Source organism: Cryptotermes secundus, unplaced genomic scaffold, assembly GCF_002891405.2.
Source record: "Cryptotermes secundus unplaced genomic scaffold, Csec_1.0 scaffold159, whole genome shotgun sequence".
NCBI classification, from domain to species: Eukaryota; Metazoa; Arthropoda; class Insecta; order Blattodea; family Kalotermitidae; genus Cryptotermes; species Cryptotermes secundus.
In genome coordinates, this window is record NW_019725416.1 from 700,781 (window position 1) to 724,419 (window position 23,639).

General features: G+C 41.1%; 1 protein-coding gene across 10 annotated transcripts in view; it reads right to left on the reverse strand.

Annotated features, from left to right (window-relative positions):
* LOC111863322 (homeobox protein homothorax) overlaps nucleotides 1-23,639 on the reverse strand; it is a 1,160,896-nt gene that overhangs the window by 359,467 nt on the left and 777,790 nt on the right. For all 10 annotated transcript variants that reach the window (XM_023849545.2, XM_033751014.1, XM_023849541.2 and 7 more), the window contains one exon: nucleotides 12,267-12,275. In XM_023849545.2, the coding sequence (XP_023705313.1) occupies nucleotides 12,267-12,275 (9 nt within the window). The remainder of the gene's footprint in view (nucleotides 1-12,266; nucleotides 12,276-23,639) is intronic.

A 23,639-nucleotide genomic window follows, 5' to 3' on the forward strand; every position in this document is an offset into this window, starting at 1 on the left:
TACAGCCTGTATCGTGCCGATGATCTCAATATGCCCAATATTAAGGATAGTTCATGACAGATCTACATTTTGAATACATTTTGGAATATACAAGTACGGCCTGACAGACAGAGCATGTCGCAATTCGACGGCAAACACGCAAGACACAAAGCTTACACAGCAAGGACCCTCTCAAGCCTATATCTGATGCTCCCAACTGAAGAATTAAACACGCATTTATATGAGATAACAAGTATTCTTTAGGACCCTGAAAACTCTAAGGTTCGTCTATTTCTGAAGGGCAGCTACATTTTCTTTTCATAAAGGTAACAGGCCGTGGAGGCCCATAGGGTTGTGAGACGTCGAGGCTCCTACATTTTCTAGACAATCGGACCGCGGCGGTAAGGTTGTCAGCCTTACGCACCGGCCGTCCTTTACCCCCAGAAAGATCCCTGGTACTCATTTGTGTTAGAGGCTGAGTCGACCCCAGGGACATAGTGCGGCTGGAAAGATCTCCTTCTACTACTATTCCAATTTCTCACACTTGGAGCATAGGGAATCCGTGAAACGCTTGTTTCACTTCAGTTTCTTAATCTATATATACATAGACAGTAGGACTTCTTGGAAGGGGGGGGGGGATCAGCCCTTCGCAAGATCGCTACCTACACACAGAACGCAAACACAGAATAAATACAAACAGACATCCATGCCTCGAGTGGAATTCGAATCCATGATCCCAGAGTCCGAGCTGGCGAGGACGGTTCATGCCTTAGACCGCGCGACCTGCCACTGTGATCAGCAAAAATTCAGTTACCTCATCAGAAATCGAATCCGCGACCTTCCGGTTTTTAGCATAGTGCCTTAACTAACTATGCCACTGTGAGTCCCACATTTTCTTCTCATAATGAAGATATTTGCCTGCTACCTTCGTGTATTCGCCCTCTATGAAGAGACGAGTAAGCCCACATGGGAGGATAAGGTGCTTATCTTTTTCGGTTATGGTACGCTCAATCATAGTCACTACCAGCGGATCAATGACCTTGGGTGTCTGTAGACGAGGCCGCGGGGGGGGGGACATTCGTTGGCTGGCAATTCGACGGGTCTACATGTCCAGTAAACCGAGGCAAGATATTTTCGTCTCATTCCCAAGGAATTAGCACATTAATGACTGCCTGAGGCCTATTATTATATATCATGATGATTGGCGAAGGTTCTGCTACTTAATTAGTGTAGATATGACGAAATTAATATTTCTAATACTTTCAGAAGTCCTGGTCTTCTTGATAAAATTTACTAGTCTTGCTTCAGCAATAAACATTTGTAAAAGAGAAATGGCAGACACATATGTGTCCAAGCTTAAGAATGTAATATCTGTTACATTAGCATGTCGATGCATTAAGCTAGCTGCTGTCTGAAAAGCAGTTTCACGTGTCTGCATTCCTCCGCTGAAAGCAAAACAAGCGTCCTACAAAGATTAATCTGGATTCTAGTTAACAAAGAAGAATAAACAGCACGCAATTAAACGACTGTAACACTTCGCCTTTATATTATAAAGTAAAATGGATAAGACAAAAGCACCTTCATTTTCGTCACATGTCTGTATGCATGAAGAAATACAGTTTTGCGATCGGCAAAATAATTTTCTCTTAACGATCTACACGTATTTCCTCCAGTTTTTCAAGCTTTAAAGCTCATAACACGAAGCTAAATTATTAAACAGTTTTAATTCTAAAATTAGATCATACAACATATAGGATCTGAATAGAATTCTTCTTGAAAAAACAAATTGTCGTTCTGCCTAAAGATAGACAAGGTTTGTTACTCCCCCCCCCCCCTCAGAGAGCGATATTTTAAAATTATTGCGGCCTTCCATCTATAGGAAGCAGCTTAATGAATAAGCAATCAATTAAAAATTATAACTAGAGTTTCTTTGTGTGTGTGAAAAATTGTAGAATGGAATCAAAAGTCACTAGCACACATTTTAAGAATTCTATATGAAATACAGCATATCATAAAGAATAATTTAAACGATACATAAAAATTAATTAGTCACTATGACAGCTACTTAGGAATTGTTACTGATCAATGGTTCCGTTAGGTATGAATGTGAATTTCATGCGTTACTAAGGGGCAGAACACCTGGGAGGCACAGACCCCCTGAAATGCTTGTCGTTAATGCCTTAAGAACTTTGTACCGCTGGGGTTCTTACATTCCATCGTACTTGAATGGCAATTATACACTGTTTCCATTATTTCGACGTGAATTCATTTCCTTCTTTTCTTACACGAATGGACTTACAGCAGACGTAAATTATTAAAAAAAAATAATATTTCGTACTTGGCGTTAAAAACTGATTTTTTCTTACCGACAATCCCCCCAAATTGTGGCTATTCATGTCTATTCCGTAAAAAAGTATTTTTTTTTAAATTCTCTTATTTGGGGGTTGAGTCCAACTGGGTCTACTCAGCACAGCGGCCACTGATTGGCCTATTGTGTAGTCTGCCCCGGGTGATTATGATGATGAGAGAATTTGGTGAAATGAAGATTGGCAGGGGAAACAGAAGTACGTGGAGAAACCCACCCCAGCGCCACTTTGTCCACCACAAATCCCACTTGACCAAACCCGGACCGCCGCGGTGGGAAGCCAACGACTAACAGCTTGAGCTATGGCGCGGCCTATGTCTATTCCGTAACTAAATTACTGGCGATTTAAAATGACAGATGAACAGATGAATCCAGTTCAAATAAGACTGAGAAGATAACGAAATTTCAAATTAGAATTAAGTGAAAAAATTGCAAATAATAGTTATTTTTTTTTCATTGGCGCTACAACCCTCATTTGGGCCTAGGCCTACCTCCATGAAACTCTCCGTATTATAATAATTAGGCAATCCAATTTTAATGAATACGAACGTAATAAGATTTTCTTTCTTACATATTTATTACTCCTCAACTCTGTATCAAAATGGCGTCAACGCTTATGCAAAACCTATGCGCCCTCAAGAATCCTGCCGGAGTTATTGCGGCCAGCTGCACTCCCATACAGAATCTGAAAACAAAACGAGTAAACCTGTAAATATTCCTACCAAAATTTTCCCCAAGTCCGAGAGAGTTATCAATTCCCTAGTGACCATGCAGGAAGAGCAGAATATCTTCCCCGAAATACCGACTGGTCACTTCTCCCCCAACTGGCCGCTGAACTCAAGGGACTACTGAAAGATAATTTAATTCTGATTTCCTTTCACATGTATCGAAACGGTCAGCTCATTTTTCAAGCATCTCAGTACATTTATATTCTACACGTACGAACATCACCCAAAAGCGTACTTCATATTTCTTACGAGTATTTTTTTTCGCGGACAGACGTAAGCAAAAGAAGCGACTGTAATATTAACCAAGAAGTTCACAGCAGAATTCGTGAAGCCTATTTTCTGGTTTAATAGATGGCTCGCCCTATATGCTTACTAATAGCGAATTTGTCTGTGTTTAATTAATTAAGAATCATGCCATAAATATGTATGAGGGAGTGATGGTATAGATCAATTATTTTTAACCTCGGCACTAGATGAGAGGGTCAACTTCATGCTCCGACCGCTTTACCCCCGCGAAAAGAGCCCTCAGTATCAGTAGGACTGAAGGATGGGTGAACTCCGTGGAGTCGGCCTGGACCCTGCAAAGAGAAAAATTCTGTACTGCCGGAAGGGAATCGAACTCCAACCGTCCAGCCCGTAACCCGTCACTGTACCCACTGAGCTAACCCGACTCCTATACTTATCCCATATCAGGTATAAATGTCTTCTAATGAAAATTTGTGAACCAGTCACATTTCCTGGAGTAAAATGTTCCCGATGGCTTGCTGGAGGGCAGCCTACATGCAAGGGTACGTGGAAACAGATGTGGTTTGTGAATATTGCAATAAGCTGGACAACGACAGCCATTGTGTAAATCAAGATGCGTCAGGAGTGCCAACTTTTATCGCTATATCTTCTAGAAAACCAAAGCAAATCACACAAAAATAAAATGGATACCGAAACCGCAGAACTCGCAACATTAAGACAGACAGGGTCAGTGCATTGTATGAAACATTATTCGAGCAAGTCATCTCGTGAATGAGAGGAGCAATTCATCTTTGTAACGGCGACTGAAGAGAAAACGAATTGCAGTGCATGAATGTTGTCAATCCCCTCCTTCCTCTCCAAACGTTGCAACATAGATCATCCATCACGTGCGGAGTCTATTGTTAAGGTTCATTATTGCTCGTCTTTATATGGAATTGCAATACCTGAAAGTGTCCTATTGATGACAGTAGCAAGTCCTAATCCAGTGTGACTTCAGTGAGCAAGTCCTGTGGATGAGAAAGAAGGGAACGGGTGTACAACCAGACCAGTATTAGATTGCTGGGCACGTCACTTCCTTTGCTCTCATCTCTTGTCTCCCCCCTGCACCCCCTCTGCCAATCTACTTTGCGGCCGCTCAACAAATAGATTACGTGAGTAAGTGAGGCTGCAACAGAGGGACAGCTTATATGGCTTGCTATACACGTGCAATCCAGGTCAAAGTAAAATTGCCACGCATTACAGTTTCCATTTTCAAGTTGGCTTGGCTTCCCCTCAAGAATTCGGATTACATATCCCGACGTCATGACGCGCGGTATAGTAATACTGCAAGCTACAGGACCGAAATTTTCGTGTACATTTTATGAAGAGTCTCGAGATGAATCATAATATAACACCTAATACAAATCTAAGTTGTGGCGAATTTTATGTATTTAGGAACGAGAGTGACAGATCAAAACTGCATTCACGAAAAAATTATGGACAGATTAACTTCGGAGAAACATGGCTTTCATTCTATTCTGACTCTGTCCAACTATCTGATACTATAAGACGTAGAGATTGAAATACCTGTTCCTCTGAATGGCTGTACAACTTGTTCTGTCACGTTATTAGAACAACAGAGCCTCAGTTCTACTGATAATTGGGTGTTGAGGAGAATATTTTGAACTGAAATTAAGAGCTTGGCAAAGGGCTGAACACATTTTCATAATTTATCAACGTCGTCATCATTGAAAAAATATCCCTTTTTGAACCACAGACTTCCTTAGAAGAGTGTGCCACATTTGTCTATAGGCCATCAGGTTTTCATTTCTTTCGATTCAGCAACAATATATTTTTTACAGAGCAAGTTCGTCAGCCTTGCGTCCAACAACTAACCTGACACTGCTAAATTGTTGCTGGCCCTCGCCAGCACAATGATTGTTTCAGAGTCTCACAGGACTTCCTGACGGCTCTGGGAGCCTTCATACTACCCTCAACCTGGAAGACCAGGTCTCTGTATTTATGTCCCCCCAGGCGCCAGGTGCCCTTTAATCGCCTTCTAGGACCCGTAGGGCTGCAGTGGAGTTCTAATCACCCTTCACACGCTTTGCCAAATATTACGAAGATAATCAAATTCAGGAGCATGAGACCGGCAATGCACGTATTTTCATCGTAACGCCTGAAGGTAAGAGACAATTCGGTAGACCTATGAGTAGATGGCGGGACGTGGAACGTGTAGATTGAATTGAGGTTCAGGACAGAGATCAGTCATGTGCCTCTGCGAATATGGTAATCATCCTTCAGGGCATATGAAAGATAGGGAATTTACTGACTAGCTTAGAAATCATCAGCTTCTCAGTGACTCTGATTATTAATGTTATATTTTAGCGTCCTGTTGCACTGATTTAAGTCCATGATTTATTTTATCCGTCTTCTAGTGCATACATTCATCTATCCCCTCTTCTCACTCGCACTACATGTTTCGGCACAAAAGTGCCATCTTCAGGTGCTGATCCAATCCACGACAAACTAGTTCATTGCATGCCTTGTCTATACATACTAAAATAACTAAAATATATATTTATCATATATACTGATAAATGTTAAGTGTTAAAATATTAAAATTGTACAGGATATTTCATTCCTACGTCGTGTTTCATTACGCGAGTCACTTCTATCATCTTCTGTTGGAGCACTCTTTCACTATCGTGTATTGTGCTCTGTGTTGCGTCTTGCTCCTGTGACTGCGTGTGTTATACTGCTGGACCTGCTGGGTATGTGTGTGTGTGTGCTGTCTTCGCACATGTAGTGCGAGTGAGAAGAGGGGATAGATGAATGTATGCACTAGAAGACGGATAAAATAAATCATGGACTCTGATTATGAAGCTCTGGTAAAGTTGTACCTGTGCTTAACTAATTAAGCACTACGCCATGAATGCGTATGGGGGAGTGGATGAATAGATCCACATTTTCTTGACCTCGAGACTAATTGGAGGTGAGTGGTTAGCCTTACGCCACGTCCGCTTTACCCCCGGGAAAGAGCCCCGCGTAATCTTTCGATAGAATGCTGGTTGGGTCCTAGAGCCGGTCTGGAAGACAGGAACAAGTGAAAATTCTTGACCCTACTAAGACTCGAACCCCGACCCCTCGGTCGCCCAGCCCGTAGCCAGTCGCTATACAGACTGCTCTACCCGGCTCTTATAAGCAGCTTATACGTACTCAATTTTGTGACTCATGTCCTAACTTATTTCTCGATACCACACTCCTATATTGCGCTTTATTTTAATGTATTCACAATTTACAAAATTTGAAAATTAACTATTGTTCGATCCGCATGCATCTTATCAAATTTCAGGACAAAAAAATATTAAAGAAATTGGGAATGGAATCCAGACATGATGGCTTAAATGGACGATTTGTTAATTGTTTGGGCTTGCTTGAATCATTAATATCACGAATCACAACAGAACCTCCTTAAGGAGTCGCCATGTCACACTGAGACACGCGGGAGATAATCTGCAACACATATTCCAACATGGCGTTCAGTTTCGGAGAGTTCATTCTCACAATTGAGAGGGGAATACGTGAGCATAACTTCGGTACTTTCTCAGATTTATATCAGCAGCAACGTCACATCTAAAAGTATTTTCGGTGTCACTGAAACAGTGTCAATCAGCAAGGTGAACATAATTATTCTTACTAAAGGACACACACACACACACACAGAGCTTGTTTAAGGTAGGGAAGTGTTTCGGCAAAGCAGTGTAGTAACACGAAACAGTGGACGTAGGTTAACTGGAACAACGATTAAAAACTTGGGCGTAATTGTTCAGAGGTGTTACAGCAACCGTTGGGAACCTATATCAATTGAGTGCTCGACATTAATAATACGTAAATATGTATGCACTCCTCTAGTCAGGTTTCAATTACGAAAACAATATATATTGAATTATTAATAAGAGAAAACAATGGAATGTGCTACAATCAGTCTCATTAGTGCAATGCCATCAATTCTTATTTATGTTCTGTCTCAAAGTAAAACGTCTTAATCGGTGTATTTCTTTTCCCGCTGTCTGATGGTTGAGAAACGCGGTGTTGAACAATTCTTTCGAATAATATGAGACTAGGAATGGAAGAATGAAGCGGATACAAAAACAATTGAAAGGTTCACACGTGTCTAGAGTAACAAGTGATAATGGATCAACTAATCAAAGCTGAGAGGAAATTCTTAAGCGTAGGCACAAAACACACACACACACACACATGCAAGTTTTACAGAGCGTGAATATCACCAGTTTACAAGCCGCACTGCGCAACTTACAATACAATCAGCATCAAACTTTCAGACGAATGAATTTCTTGAAGGCTCAGGCCTATCAGGTCGCGTGAATAGTGAGGATATGTATCGATGTTTGTATCTCGTGGATACGCCACCAAAGATTATTCGTACTATAAACCACCTTCGAATTATGTAACACGCAACACGAACTACCCAACATTAAGAAGAAATAAAAAAAGAAGAGATTATTATTATTACTACTATTATTATCATTATTTTTATTAATTTCGTTATTATTATTATTATTATTGTTATTGTTATTGTATGCTGCTCTATTTGAAACTCAAATTCTCACATTCTGTCTTTGTATCTTATTCATGCTAACTGTGTAATTAATACAGACTACAATTTTTGTATTTTGTTTTTTAATTATTTTTGTGTATTTCTCTATTCGTGCTAGCTTTGTAATTGGTCTCTGTTCTGTTAAGTTTGCACGTAAATAAACATGAATTGAATTATTATTTACGGTACAATTTTCTCGGTAGGAATGTTACTAACAAAAAGGATGAAATAGTGTACAAATTTTCTTCTGTGAGAGTATATTTGCGAAGTATGGTTATAATGCGCAGAAAGGGGCCTTATATTTACATTTAAAATTCGGGACTAGAATTCGGTTAATTTAGGTGCGAGTAGTGTGATAATGTACGCTGTAAGAAGAAGTAAATTGCTCTCACGTGTAGGAGGGTACGCGTGACGAAAATAAAGGGTTCTAGATCAGATGATTGGATTTATTAGCAAATCGGTTGAAAGTGCTCTTAATCACTACTGAATTATAACGCTATCGCTTTACAGTCCACCGTTGCACACGCACTAGTATATCCAGTCATTAGTCGTCTCCTGGCAACGGGTCTCAACACAGAAACTAGCACTTCAAATCACTATGAAGTTATTTCATCTTCAATCACTCTCCGCCCTAATCTGTACTCAAGTAATCGTCACAATTCACTAAGGACATGCTCCATTCACGTCCTTGTGCTCTCCACTGCTGAACTGCACTCTCGGTTATTCTGGAAGCTCTTATAATTCTTCGGCATGGACCCCACAGAAAACACGTGTCACATGTCAGACTGAGAGTTCACTGGTCCGTTGCCAGCAATGGACGTGGCGAGGACGACACAGAAAACACAGCCTCATCTATTGTTGCGTGTTGGGCTGTGTTTACGTAGTCGTTGCCTGGCAACGCGTTGATCGACTCCATTACAATGTTTTAGTGAGAAAAACTAATAAGACCTGGTTAGTGCTTAACTCTTTGAAGACTGGATTTCTACTTTCCAGGATACTCACTTCATCTCCATCAAAATGATCACGGTTAGTGAACTAAGAGAGACTTTGGAAAAGGAAGGCAACAACTCGTTCATATCAAAAAGCCTTTAAAAACAGATGCTGACAGCTGATTGTGCTCCAACCCACTTTCGGATCAACCTCATAGCAATACATAAACTGTAAAACATCTGTGGGTACAAATCTAATTTCATCGATATATTTCGATAATGTAACTGTTTAACATCTCCTCGAAGACTTTACCTTATCTTGGAGAGGATTTTCGCGCACCTCGAAGTCCCGGACAACTATGCTGGCGGGAGCGTAAGCTCCTGGAAGGAGCACCCTTATTAGATAGGTCAAAAGATAGATGGCAGACGAATGTTCGTCCCTTGTCCTCCAGGTTGGGGGATGGACGTAGTTCCAACGACACCACCTCAGAAAAATTTACTGTCAGGAAGTCATGGAGGATGCCGAAGCACAAACAGGGTCCTTGGGCCGGTGAAGAAGAAGAAGAAGAAGAAGAAGATGATGATGATGATGAAAATTTTAATAGGTGCGAAAACATCGATTAAACGTGTTCTACAAAACACTCCCAGCTATTAAATGGGTAAAATTCAAAACATCGGAACTACACATCTTCAACACATTGGAAGGGAAGAGATTATAGCAGAAAGCAAGCAAAAAGGGGGGAAAAGCATATGGTGTGGGATGCATTGAATGTATTCTGCTTCTTCTAATTAAACCGTTTTCGAAAAAAAAACGAAAACTACAGTTGATAGAAAAGGAAGCTACTATTAGTTTTACTGGCGGACACCAGCCTTGTCCCATCGAAGAGAACTAGACAAGTCAGAAGCTCGTAAAATTGTGTCCGTTAGGATTTTAATAGGCTGAGAGGGAGAGAGAGAGAAAAAAATTTTAATTACATTCTTGGCCATCGAAAGGGCTTCAAATATTTCGCCCATTCTTCTAGTAGGTTCTTCTTTTTTTTTTTTTAATTAATCAATGCCCACCAACTCACTGTACCCATCCGCGTTCAGCTATAGTTCGACTGGATTTCTCTACACAAAATAAGTTCTTTCTCAATACCACGACCCCATTTTCATAATGATCTCGCAAGATAATGTCAATGTTCAAAGAACATGGGAACATGCTAATGATCCCTTGTTCTATCTTTCCTAAATAAATTAGTAACCACAAACCACGCAGCTCATTTGAATGCGATTTCTAAAACATATAAAATAGTTTTTTTTAATTCGCTTAGTGGGGGGTGGAGTCCAACTGGGTCCACTCGGCACGGCGGCCACTGATTGGCCTATTGTACCTGCCCCGGGTGATTATGACGATGGAGAATTTGGTGGAATGAAGATTGGCAGGGGAAACCGAAGTACTCGGAGAAAACCCGCCCCAGCGCCACTTTGTCCATCACAAATCCCACTTGAACAGACCCGAGATTGAACCCGGGCCGCCGCGGTAGGAAGCCAGCGACTAACAGCTTCAGCTATGGCGTGGCCTATAAAATGGTTTTCTTAAGGATCTAAATTATATGTTAAAACAAATAAATGTAAGCTTATATACGAAATAAATGAACAGCCACATATTCACATATCATATAGATCAGGCATGTCCGACCGGTCGATCGCGGGACGATTTTTGGTCGATCTCATAGGCCTATAAGGAAATTATACGTGAAAAGCAGGTAAATTCACTTGTAATATAATATGATTATTTTCATGTTTTGAAGGGAAAATACGTATTAGTCATTCCTATTTTTCTGTTCTTATGTAGTTTACGTGAAAATTGCTTTACACTTGTGTTAAGTGAACTGTGGGGAAGTCCCTACTCTATCCTTATCACATGAACTCTTATTTTTACCAATATTTTTACTTAAAGCGAGGTAGGACGATAGGAGGGGGAGGTAGATCACTGGCAGTTTTGTCACTAAAAAGTCGATCACAACCAGTTTGAAGCTGGATATGCCTGGTATAGATGTATATTAAAATTCAATTCATACTGTATTCTGTCAGAATAATGTGTATTTAAAAGGACGCAATTTAAGTGAGACGCCATTATTTTTCAAAGGGATTTCCTGATTTTACAAACGCAAATATAAATTCTGAAAATGTTTAAATAAATTAAAAAATAACACCTTTTCTTCCTTCAGTTGTTGCACCCATTTTGGGTATATTGTATAACTCTACACGTTCTTCAGGTAGTTAGTTAGTTATTGGAGAGGGTGGGTTTCCCCATGTACTGGTCCATTGTGCTTCCCTCTATGATTTCTTACCAGTCTCTATATCCTACCGGTACTGGGGCTTACCATCAGTCCCGCCCAGCCAGCGAGACCGGCTCTACTAGCTGAGAGGTATCTATAATGCTTCCCCTATCTACCAGAGGTATTAGAGACTGCTGTTGGGCGGGAAACGACCGTTAATTTGGCTCAGTTACCTCCTTTGGAGATATGAGGTTCTTTTACGTGCCGTAAAGCTATGACACGGGACCCACGGCTTAAAGTCCCTCCCGAAGGACTTGTTCCTTGAATTTTTCCGCCCTTAAAAATTCGACGGCCTCCGCCGGGTGTTTGTACCCGCGTACTACGAGTCATGAGGTGGGAACGTTACCTCTAGACTACGGAGGCCGCTTTTTCTTCAGGTAACTCAGACATTAAATTCCATTGAAATTTATGCAATTTCATAAAATAATATAGAATTTCATTTTTGTATGATTTGTTTATATAATGATGCTGTCAATAACCCAGATTATACAAAATCGAATGATCAGAAGATTAGTAAATGAAGTGTAACGGAACTGGGAGGAAACGGTCATGGCTTAATTTGAAGGATTTTTCCGGCATTCTCCTGTAGTAACTGTAGAAATCTTTAGTGCAAACACCCTGTATCAACATCGTTAAACTTTGTCGTATACAGGACCAAGTGCACTGTAAAGATTTAGACAGAACACAGAGATCTATAAGGAATTTTAAGAATGTTCTTACTTGGTACGAGTAAAACTCACGAAACGTTACTTACTGATCCATCAGAAGATAAGTAGATGCCTATATTCAGTTAACATAATTAGGGCAAAATACATTAAGTTTCTTGTTATGACTTCCATAGAGAGGAATTTCATTTCCATATGTGAAACTCCAAAGTTTTTTTTTCTAACAGAATATTCAGCCGTGCAGTAAATTTATCCATTAGCTAGGTCATGTAATTCTTCATCCTAATTGGCAATCAAATAACGTGCACATACAGGCCGGAACTGGCCTGGGCCTGACAGTAAAAAGGAGATAATAACAAGATTCCTACCTGCATGTGACTAGCTGCCAGCAGATCTGCTGCAGTCGCTTTGGTCGAGAACAGCCACTTACCTAGAGCATCTGGAACACACGAGAAACACAACATGTGGTTAGGACAGCCCAACTTTGCACATAAAAATAATTCTCTAGTGAATTTTTGAGTCAATGTAGCAGTCAGATATTTTTCCCTCTCTCCTCTCGCTCCCACTTTGGAACATAGGGCTCATTTCTCAGTTTCATAATCATTTTTTCAGACGGTAGGACTCCTTGGACGGGTGATCAGCTCGTCGCAAGGCTTCTACTTAAATACAGGACAACACAAACACAGAATGAACGCATACACACACTAAATATCGATGCTCTGTGTGGGATTCGAACCCACGATCCCGGCTTTCGAGCGAGCGAAGACAGTACATGCCTTAGACCGCTCGGCTACCGTGACCGGCGCAGTCAAATATAGTGTGCATTGTAAGATTTGAGGCTTTCACGGCGGTGACTATGAAGAAAGCAGTCTTCTGGGATTTGGCACCGTGTATATGTGGTGTTAACCGACGTTTCGGAGGAACGTATCGCCCCCATCTTCAGGGTTGAAGAAGTATAAGTAAATCTGCAAGCGACAACACCGAGACACGGTCATCCGAAACGTCGGTTAACACCACATATACACGGTGCCAAATCCCAGAAGACTGCTTTCTTCATAGTGTGCATTGTTTTCATGATGTTTTCCTTATGCTTAATTACGAACCACATCAAAGAGACGTAAGCAGGAATTGAAATAGAACTGCACCGCATTCTTAACTTTAGCATTAGATGCAAGTGAGCGGCACGCTTCAATCCCCGGCCGTCTAACCCCATGAAACTGACTTTAAATTTGCGTGTAAATAATATTTTCAAACAGAATTTCTCTACTTTAGTGAAGATTTATTCATCTCCTTAGGCACCTCATAATGCAACCTTTGTTCTTCCATATAATTCTGTATCAAGCATCAACACCTTATTTATAATCATAATGAGTAAAGTAAAGCTATCCCTGTACCAGGCCGTGAAGGCCCATAGGGTTGTGAGATGTTGAGGTTCCCACATTTTCTAGACAATCGGCTCACAGTTGGCGGTAAGGTTGTCAGCCCTACGCGCCGGCCGACCTTTAACCCACAGGAAGATTCCTGGTACTCATTTCTGTTAGAGGCTGAGTCGAACCCAGGGCCATAATGCGGCTGGAAGGATTAGGTCAATTGAAAAAAATCCAATGACCTCATCGGGACTTGAACCCGCGACCTTCCGGCTTGTAGCACACTGCCTCAACCAACTACGCTACCGCGTGCCCCAATCATAATCAGTAGATAAGGAAAAAGTTCACACTATTTCATAAATGATATTACATATCTGCGTAAAGCAATAGGGGACCTCAGGCATCTGCGAACGCTTCATTCAGAACAAAACCTGTTTCAATATGTGGTTATTAAACATGTTTATGTTAACACACATTCAACAACAAATTCAGTATATCACGTATCGGAACGTACTTACTCAGAACGTGCTTGGAAAAGTAAGTTGCTGCTAGCCTATAGGTTATATCTTAGTCGTTGTAAGTAAAAAGATGGCAGCAAAAAACTGGGAAGAATAACAAGAGAAAATATTTAAGGAAATGTGTATGAATTAATCTATTCAACATTACACACACACACACAGCATATATTACACAAGGAGAACAGAACTTTATATGCTAAATGTATATATATTCGTAAGTTATTTCCGCTTACTTCTCCTCTCCTAAGTCCAACTATTTTCCTGAGCAACCTGGTCTCAGACACACTCAAAGATATTATTCCCTTTGAATTAGGGACTAAACTTCACAATCATATAAAACTCCGTGGCCTGTATTCCGCAATCAAACTATACCGACCGAGCGACCGTCGCTTGCCGGCGAAGTTAGTGCCAACTTTTGCGGATAGAGGGTATCACGTGGTCAGCGCAACAGATCCCCACGGCCGTTAATTTCGGATTTCTATACCGGAGCCGCTATTTCCTTGAAATAGTTCCTCAGTTATCATCACGAGACTGAATGGACCCCGTTCCAGACCCACTACTTTTCAGAAAATCTGGTAGCGCAGTGAATCGAATAAGGACCTCTGGATCTGTAGCCAGGAACTCCGACCACTAGACCACAGAGACGGTCACCATATAAAACAACACATAAAATAATAGCTACTTTGTATTTTAACTTTACATCTTTAGTCAGAAGATGGGTGCAAACAATATTCTTAAATGAATCTGAGAAAACGAGCACATGAAATCAAATATTATTTTTTCGACTAGTCAGGAGGAACGTGCCACTGAAACCGGGCAATCGTGAGCACAATAAGCTAACAACAGAAGGAAGGACAGGAAACAGAACGCTGCTTCCGTCACTTTCAAATCATCAAATGTCTCCTTTTTCTCTAACCATCCTTCTCTTCTCCTTTCATTTCCTTTTACGGTCCGCTTTCCTTGAACAAATCCTATATACTAAACCCAGCTTCCATTCAAAACGGAGGGTGTAAGGTTTCTTAACATTTTTCTCACGCGTCTATAATCAAGAACAGAATTCTCATACATGCAACTCCCTCCCTCGTGACAAGAGCCGTCACGCACAGGCGCAGGGCTCGAAGAGCAAAGAGGTGAACCGATCTTACGCCTAATCCTGACTCACACTTAGGATTCAGGGCAATCGAAATTGGAAATATGGATGCTTAAATTGGACGCCTACTTTACATCAACATTTACCGAAATGCTGATGATAAATGATAACAGTAAAATCAGTATTTCGCAATAGCGTATTCGAGTATCCTATTGCATTTATACGAACTATTTTATGCACCCTATAATGGCCCCACGTGGCCGAAACATATCGCATGTATATATATTTTGTGGCATGCAGACCCGTTCCTAGACAACGACCGCCAGATAAGTAAATGTGCAGAAGCTGTCACTGAATAATGGCTTCGCAAATAAGTATGTTTCTACGGCAATAACTGGAAACAGCAACAGAGGAGTGCTTTCTGTGAGGTCCGCACCGAGATATAAGCAGGACAGTTAGTGGAATGAAGACAGTAGGTTCAGAGTCATTTGAGAGTAGCTGGTAGCTGAAGCTGGGGATAGTTCGGTAACCAAGAGGAAGGGAAATGTCCACCATTGGCAGCCACTACAGAGCAACGGCTTGCAAAGACGTGACTGTGGACACTAGTGTGTGTGTAATAGTGAACTGTAGAGTGAAGTGAAGTATTGTATAGACGTGTGTAATAAATCGAGTCATCAATCCAAAACCCCGTCTACAGTCACACTCTGTTAAGTAACAATAAATATGAACACATGGACTAAGTTGTGTCTCTATATATATACATACACGCATTACACATACACGCACACAGTACACCTCACAATGTCTAAAATCGATAAATCGGTAAATTGAGAAACAGAAAACAAAGTAAAGAAACGTGGGTCTTTTCGATTGCTTCTCTTTTAATTTCGACATTTCAGGGAACAGACCTATAAGAAACTCAGATATTCAAATACAGGCTTTTTATGTACGTATGCATGTAGACTGTATATATACATATATATCGTAAAAAGGCAAAGTTGTCCCTGTGCTTAACTAATTAAGCACTACGCCAGGAAGACGTATGGGGGAGTGGATGTATAGCTCCATATTTTCTTAACCTTGGCACTAGCTGGAGGTGAGTGGTCAGTTTCACGCCCCGGCCGCTTTAAACTCGGGGAAAGACCCCCCCAGTACCCATTGGATAGGAGGTTAGGTGGATCCCACAGCCGGTCTGGACGACATGGAGAAGAGAAAATTCTTGACCTTACAGAGACTTCAACTCAGACCTCTCGGTCGTCCAGCCCCTACCCAGTCGCCATGCAGGCTGAGCTATCCTTGCTCATACGCGTGTGAAAACATACGTAATATTGCTGCGCGAAGTTTGTTACAGAGAACTGAGAATACAGACAAATTTCATTCGTACTGATTGTAGCAATTTTGATATGATACATTAAGTTCAACATAAAATGTTGATAAGCAGAATCCAAGGAATTCGTAGGTAATAACACTTAAATTTCGGTGACCAGAAAATCCATTTGGCAAAAACGCATCCTAACAACCTTCCGTTTGTAAGACACCTCGATTTGTGCTCGTTTATTCCTTAACAATATAAGCTCACAGGAAACAATTACTATACTTGCTTCAGTTGTGCTGAATGAATTGTTCACCTTACAGGAACGTCCACTGAACAACCGGTGGAGGACAGAGAATTACGACTAACTCAATTTGTTTGCTTATTTCCTTCCCCTCCCCCTCACCCTTCCCTCCTGTCGGCTTACTGTCCCTTTTAATATTCAACTTTAATACGTTGTATTTTGCTTTTACCTTTTCTCTCTCACTCCCTCTTTATTTGATTGTCTTTACTTGTGTGTGTCTGCATTTCTGATTACTCTGCCCTAATGATGCCCCGTCTTAATGCTGAATCATCATCAGGAGAACTATACGCGCTACTTCTTCTACCGCAACATTCATGCAAATTAAAGTTACGAAGCGACTTACAAGCTAATTTAAAATTGCAAGATATGCACTTGTTAGTTACGTTTCAAGTCATTACTTGATAATTCAGTGCTTAAGAAAACGTACTCCTGAAAATAACACTAAACAGAAAATACTGGTGCTAGGATGTGATTCGCCGATCACAGTGGCCGCGCGGTCTAAGGCATGAAATATCTTCGCCCGCTCGAACGCTGGGAATGTGGGTTCGAATCCCACTAACGGCATGGATGTCTGTGTGCAGGCAGCGGGCGTCCGACGGACTAATCCCATATGCAATGAGTCCTGCAAACTGTGCTTAGGATAAAGAAACAGAAAAGGTGGCAAAGGTGCAAAAAAGGAATGTAGACAGGTAGATGGGTAGGTGGGCAGGCAGACAGATATAGATAGATAGATAGATAGATAGATAGATAGATAGATAGACAGATAGGATAGGATGTGGTTCATATTCTCACCCTAATCCAAACACGAACTACGACATATTGCATACTTAGAAAAGCGTACTTCGGCAACACAAAATTTAGTATGGTTTACTGCTTATCTACCACTTATAATAGCGCATAACTAATTTTGCAATTATGCGTCACTACATAACTAACTTGACCTCATGGAGCAGAGTCCTTCTGAAAACCTTACAGTCATTCAGCTGGTCGATAAAATTCCTCGTCTTTTCGAGTGTGTTTATAACTATCTTCGTAGGTTTGGTTTTATTGTTGTTATTGCAATTACTGACTTTTTGAAAATTGTCCATCGTCCCTTTTTTTTTATTATTTAAAACAAAGTTTCGGAGACTGGACTCAGCCTCCGTCATCAAGCAGTAAGCCCGCTCAGTTAAGTCCAATTGATAGAGCTAGTCCCTAGCTCCGGATTTTAGAACCGAAACAAGACTGGATATACAAACTTAACCTAACCTAAACCACCTGCGGGAGTTAAGACAAATATTTAAGTATTCCACATGTATGAGACAAAGATAATATCCAAAAAGTTAATAATTGTATTAATACACAATCGTGACTGGTTTTTACATCTCACTTGTTGCAACTATTATTAATAATAACACGAAAACAGCTCAGTGTTATAAACGAGATATATCGAGTTGAAGCGAATCTATCTTCTTTGTATAGATCAATAACATTTGTGTGGCATTTTCATTAGAGAGAAACATCCTGCCATCTCCTTACACCTGTAGCATCCAGCTACATGAAAACATGGCCTACCAAACAAATATGAAAAAAAGAGCATTATCTAGTCTGACTTTCTCAAAACGGAAGATGTTAAATTAACACCATAATGAAGTGGACGTTGTGAGGTTCCATGGAAAGTGATGAAATGTCAAAACATTTCGAAGGGAAGGCAATCCAAGAACAGCCCAAGTATTTGTTTTATTGCTAGTGGGGTGGGACTAAGCCCCTTGTACTGCGGCCACTTCTGGCCTATTGTACCAGACCCAGATGATAGGTGAGGGTGATTGTGGAGCTGGCATGGGAAACCAAAGTACTCAGAGAAAACCTGCAGCAGCACCAATTTGTCCACCACAAATCCCACTTGACCAGACCCGGGATCGAACCCGGACCGCCGCGGTGGGAAGCCAGTGACTAACCGCTTGAGCTATGACGTGGCCCCTACGGCACAAGTAATTATGGTAGGCACAGACAGCTTTAAGAACAGAGTGTGCCTTATGAGAAATTATTTGCAACGGCTCCACCCTTACGCATTCAAACTTTCCACTTCTCCTTCCTCGCACTGGCCTTTAGTAAAGGATATTTACGCTTCTACTGCAAAATGTGAAACAGTAGTGAAAGCTGTTCATGATTCTTATTGTTTTCATCCTGCTGCGTGTATTACAATTAAAAAGGTATTAATATCTTACATACGTTCAATCGTCAAAAGCAACAATGTTTTTATTGGTTAATTTAAAAACAACACTACATATTTTGACTTTTAAAGGGTCATCTTAGGGAGTTCGTAATTGTAAGACATGCAATCGAACATCTCAAGATTACCCTTTAAGAGTCAAAATATGTAGCGTTGATTTTAAATTAATCAATAAAAACATTGTTGCGTTTGACGGTTTAAAGTGTTTGAGGCCTTAATATATTTTAATTCGTAATTAATTCGTTCGGATGATAATTTTAAATTTATTTTAACAACAAAATATCCCCCTTTCATATAACCAGAACGTGACATATATTCGATTTGCTATACTCGACCTTTCACGCTAAGTGAGAGCATGAGTGGCAGGATCGTCCATATGAAGATATGCAAGCACTATTAGATTCGAGGTGTGCTTTCTACATGCAACAATTCCCTCCATCGATGCCAGATTTTATCTTCTAACATATAACTTCAATTCAGTAATTGTAAACCTTTTAAACAATGCCAGATCTTCTGTTCTCTCCCCATAAAGTCAAGTGTGTTAATAGAATATCGTTAATACAACTTCATAAAAGCGTACAACTTCTAAGAACCGCGACTTTTGCTGTATGTTGCAACGCTGTTATAAAAGCAATAGTATGTTCTTATCGTTAGGCAAACTATAGAAGGGACTGCTCCTCGGAATGTATTTTTTTTTTTTATTCTCCGCTTCCCAACTGGTTAGAACTTCTCGTTACAGACCCCTGTCGTTATGGACAGTTAAACGAGGCTCGGCGTTAATGTGTTTCTTGTTCCTATCCTGCCCACCTTTACGAACCCACGTCGAGTTTTATTATAATGCAGCAGGTGGTAGGTGACTCGCACCTAACTGCTTCGAACCGTAGACTTACGCGACGAACGTCCTATGGCTAATTGCAGGCCCGTTTCTTCTTGGTCCAAATCCAACGCATTAAGTAGCGGCTTGGAAATTCATGTACCTGATCACGTCACCTTAACAGTAATGACCACTTCTACAGTAGGACAGGGCCCCCAGTTTCTTTTCCTTGGCACTACAGCCCCAGTGGGCCTAGGCCTACCTCCATGAATTTCTCCGTTCACTTCGGTTTTTCTAGATCTTACACATTCGGTAGGACTCCTTGGGCGGGTGATCAGCTCGTCGCAGGGCCTCTACCTGTACATAAACACAGAAAAACGCACACACACAAACTAAACATCCTTGCCCTTAGTGTGATTCGAACCCACGATCCCGGTTTCCAAGAGAGCGAAGACAGTACATGCCTTAGACCGCTTGGCTACCGTGACCGGCCAGTTTACTCATTCACAAATAAAATTTTTATGATGGGACCGAACATAATTATATTGCCTTTGTGTCTTAACAGTGTCATTATTTCCTGTTACAAAATGACAAAGCTTTTGAGACAAAAGAGTTTTATATTATTCTTTACTCCATTCATTCTTTCTTCCTATACCTTCTTTTACGTCCTTTTACATTTGTTCTGCTGGAGGTATCAGGTATTCACTTAGGTACAGCTCTAATGTGCATTCTGCTTTTGAATGATTCCACCGTCTGAATACAAGTTTCGTCGCCGAGAGATGTGTTTACTGTTTGCAGTGAAAACGGTACCTCCGAAACGTCAGAAACAGCCCACATTTTCGAGATGGTACCATCCAGACACAGAATCTGCAATAAGTAACACCATCTTCTAGTAGATAACGCTATGTAGCCAGGTAGACTTTCACCGACGTTTCGGAGGTACTGAGTCACTCAGCTTGCTGCTTACCTGTTGCTTCGTCATCATATATTCGACCCTGAATATGGAGAAAATACATTCTTCTGAAGTCACCGCAACTCAAACAGGATTCATATTATATTCTATTACCTTTAGCTGCTTTTCCCACTCTTCCACTCCTTCATATTCGTGTCCACTTCCTTTGTTTCGAATAAGAAAATATAAAATAAAGGAAGCGCCGACTTGTAACAAACTGTACGTACTGAAGCTTAATTGTTGAAACACTTGCCGATATGAAATTTTAGATAGAACACAGGAGCCAATATTATCAGCTCTGATTCAATTTCATCTATTGTTTTGTACGGACGCGAAACTTGGTCTCCAGCACTAAGCGAAGATCGCAGAATGAGGGTGTTAGAGAATTAATGAACCAAAGAGGGAAGAAATAGCTGGGGTGTGGAGAGAAGTTCATAATAAGGAGTTTATTTCTCCCCAAACATTTAGACAAGCACATCAAAGAGGACGAGATTGACAAGGCGTGTAGCACGCATGAGAGAAATCAGAGATGAGGTCCACACAAACTTTCCGTAGAAAAGCGTGAAGGGGAAAGAGTACATGCTAAAACTTTTTGTAGATAGGAGGATAATATTCGAATGAATAGTAAAGATATAATATGGGAGGATGTAAACTGGATCCATCTGGCTCAGGGTAGGAACAAGTGGCACTCTAATGCCAACATGGTAACGAAGTTTTGGGTTTTATAAAGTGCTAGATACTTCTTGAAAAAACTGAGCAACTATCAGCTTATCGAGAAGGCTTCTTCTCTATTTACTCAATCAGATGGTAGATTACCATTTGATTACACGCCATGGAGTTAGTCAGGTAGTTAAAATTTGGTTACATAATTGAAAGAATTAAAAATGGTTATGAAGAACGCAAATTCATACCACGACTAGTCTAATTAACAATCAACTGACACAAAGAGACCGCCAGTCTGCGAACCCGATAGAGTGATACATCCCAGATGGATGTCAGTCACTAATTAGGTACTCATTTCCCCAATCAGAATGTTAGGTTCTGATTTGGATTTCAACTCACACATAATCAATAAAGACAGCTTTAACGAATCCATGCCGAGATCACTCCACAAAAGAAAACCGGTCCACCTGTACACCTACCCTGCCCGAATAAAAATATACCGTGTGTGTGTCCCGGAAGCTGGCAGACACGCCCTTCCCGCCCCTGTATGACTTTCCGGTCTAGTAGTAGCGAAGAACTATTATTGGCAGCTCAATTCAACCCGTTGCACTGTATCATCACGGACACGGGTTAGGAGAATACGTTCTCATTAGTCCTACGATAGCAGACCCCTCGCTCCCGGTTAATAGCAGTGAATCGTGACGCTAACCGGTGATTTGAGACGGGAACCAAAACCAGCAGGTAGCCAACACCAGACCGTCCAGCAGCATAGGACCGCAGTTGGCATTGCAGAGCACTGCATTTCATCCAGAATGACGACGCAGGTCAAAGTGTAAACTAGTAGACAAAGATAGATCTGGAGATATTCCTAGCTTCTTCATGTTTGACACGTTATTTGTCGATGCTATTCCATTTCCTTACGTCAGATAGAATAGCGGAAATGGTTGTGGAGGTAACGGCCCTCATATATTTCATGACTTGAATTCTAAACTATTGTGACATGTCAACGTATTGCCAGGCAACGGCTCGATAAACACCCCGAGAAATGCAGACGCAACAGTAGGACGAATATTTACAGTTCGTTGCTAGGCAACAGTAAGAGCGACCAAGGAAATGGTAAGACAGCTATCATGTGATAGCTATCATGTGATGGACAGGACAGTAACTTCATACAAAAGAAATATCTGGTCATGAGNGCCTGCGTTGTCCGTGTCGCGGTTATATTACACGAATGACAGAATCCGTTCAGTTACGAGTCAGTCGTAAGCTGGAGGAGCTAGTCCAGAAAAAATTTCAGTTGCGAGGCTCCAGAGTGATTGAAAACGAAATAGCAAGAAAAGTTCATAGTGAGCGGAAGTGCTTGTCTCTGTGTTGGGATCCGCTGCCAGGAGACGACTAATGAAGACGGACAATCCTAGCGCGTTTGTAACGATGAATGGAAAATGTGCAAATCAGCGATATCACTGTATTTAAGTGTAATCAAGAGAACTTGTAACCAAGGTACTAATAAATCCAATCATATGATCTAGAACCCGTTATTTTCGTCACGCGTACCACCTACACGAGACAGTACAATACAATACGCGTATGAACTTTGAAAGCGACCATTCCATTGAAACATGAGGGATCCAAGTCAGTACTGCCCTACCATACGTAAGATGAAAGACACTGCGAATCAGTGACCTAGCGGACAGCCGTCACTTACCCAGAGCGTCACTGCAAGGTAGTACATGGGATGGCACAGAGATATAAAGAAAGGAGCAGGCACTACTATCATCGTGTGGAAAGTAGGAGGGTCAGGTAATTACAAGTCGGCACGGCACAGTCGAGGACATTTGCTGTGGCAGTCTACTCAGCAGGACAGCCTGCATGCTGCTATTATTATATGTCTGTGTGACTGTGTGATTCTGAAATAATGAGTAGGTGTCCACAGCTGTTGACAGCCATCAACAACTCCCTTCCTCTTCCTAATATCCTTCCTCTACTAGCGTCTTCTTTAGCTCAACCACCCCACTTACTCTGAGGAAGAAACCACAATGACAAATTACTGTTGTTCTTATAAATCATCAAGATTAATAAAGAGAAAACTTTACTTAGCGTGGCAGTCTGGCGCGATTAACCAACATGCTGTAGCTGCAACTGTAGCACAAGTTTACAAGTCACACTTTCACGTATTTATCGAAATATATTTTAACACCAACATTTCGCCTACTGTAGTCCACTTTAATTAAAATTTCACTCTAAGCATTTTCAACGCTAATATAAAAATTTCGATCACAGGCAATGAAGTCCTAGTTTAACTCCTTTACCCTGCTACAAAGAGGTCATACTACTAACTCCTTAGCTTCCCAACGCTTCGCCCTCTCTCAAACGTGCCTCCAGTAGAAGAATGAGCGCTCTCTGGGAAATTTCAAAGCAGGAAATTTTTCGTTTCTCTGTAAAATTTAAAGCCTCTCACTACACGCCCTTCCAGTTCCTCCCCCCCCCCTCTCTCTCTAGGCATCGAATAGTTAATTCGTGACGCACTTCAACCCGAAAGTCATCTTCTTTTTTCTTTAATCGTAGAAAGGA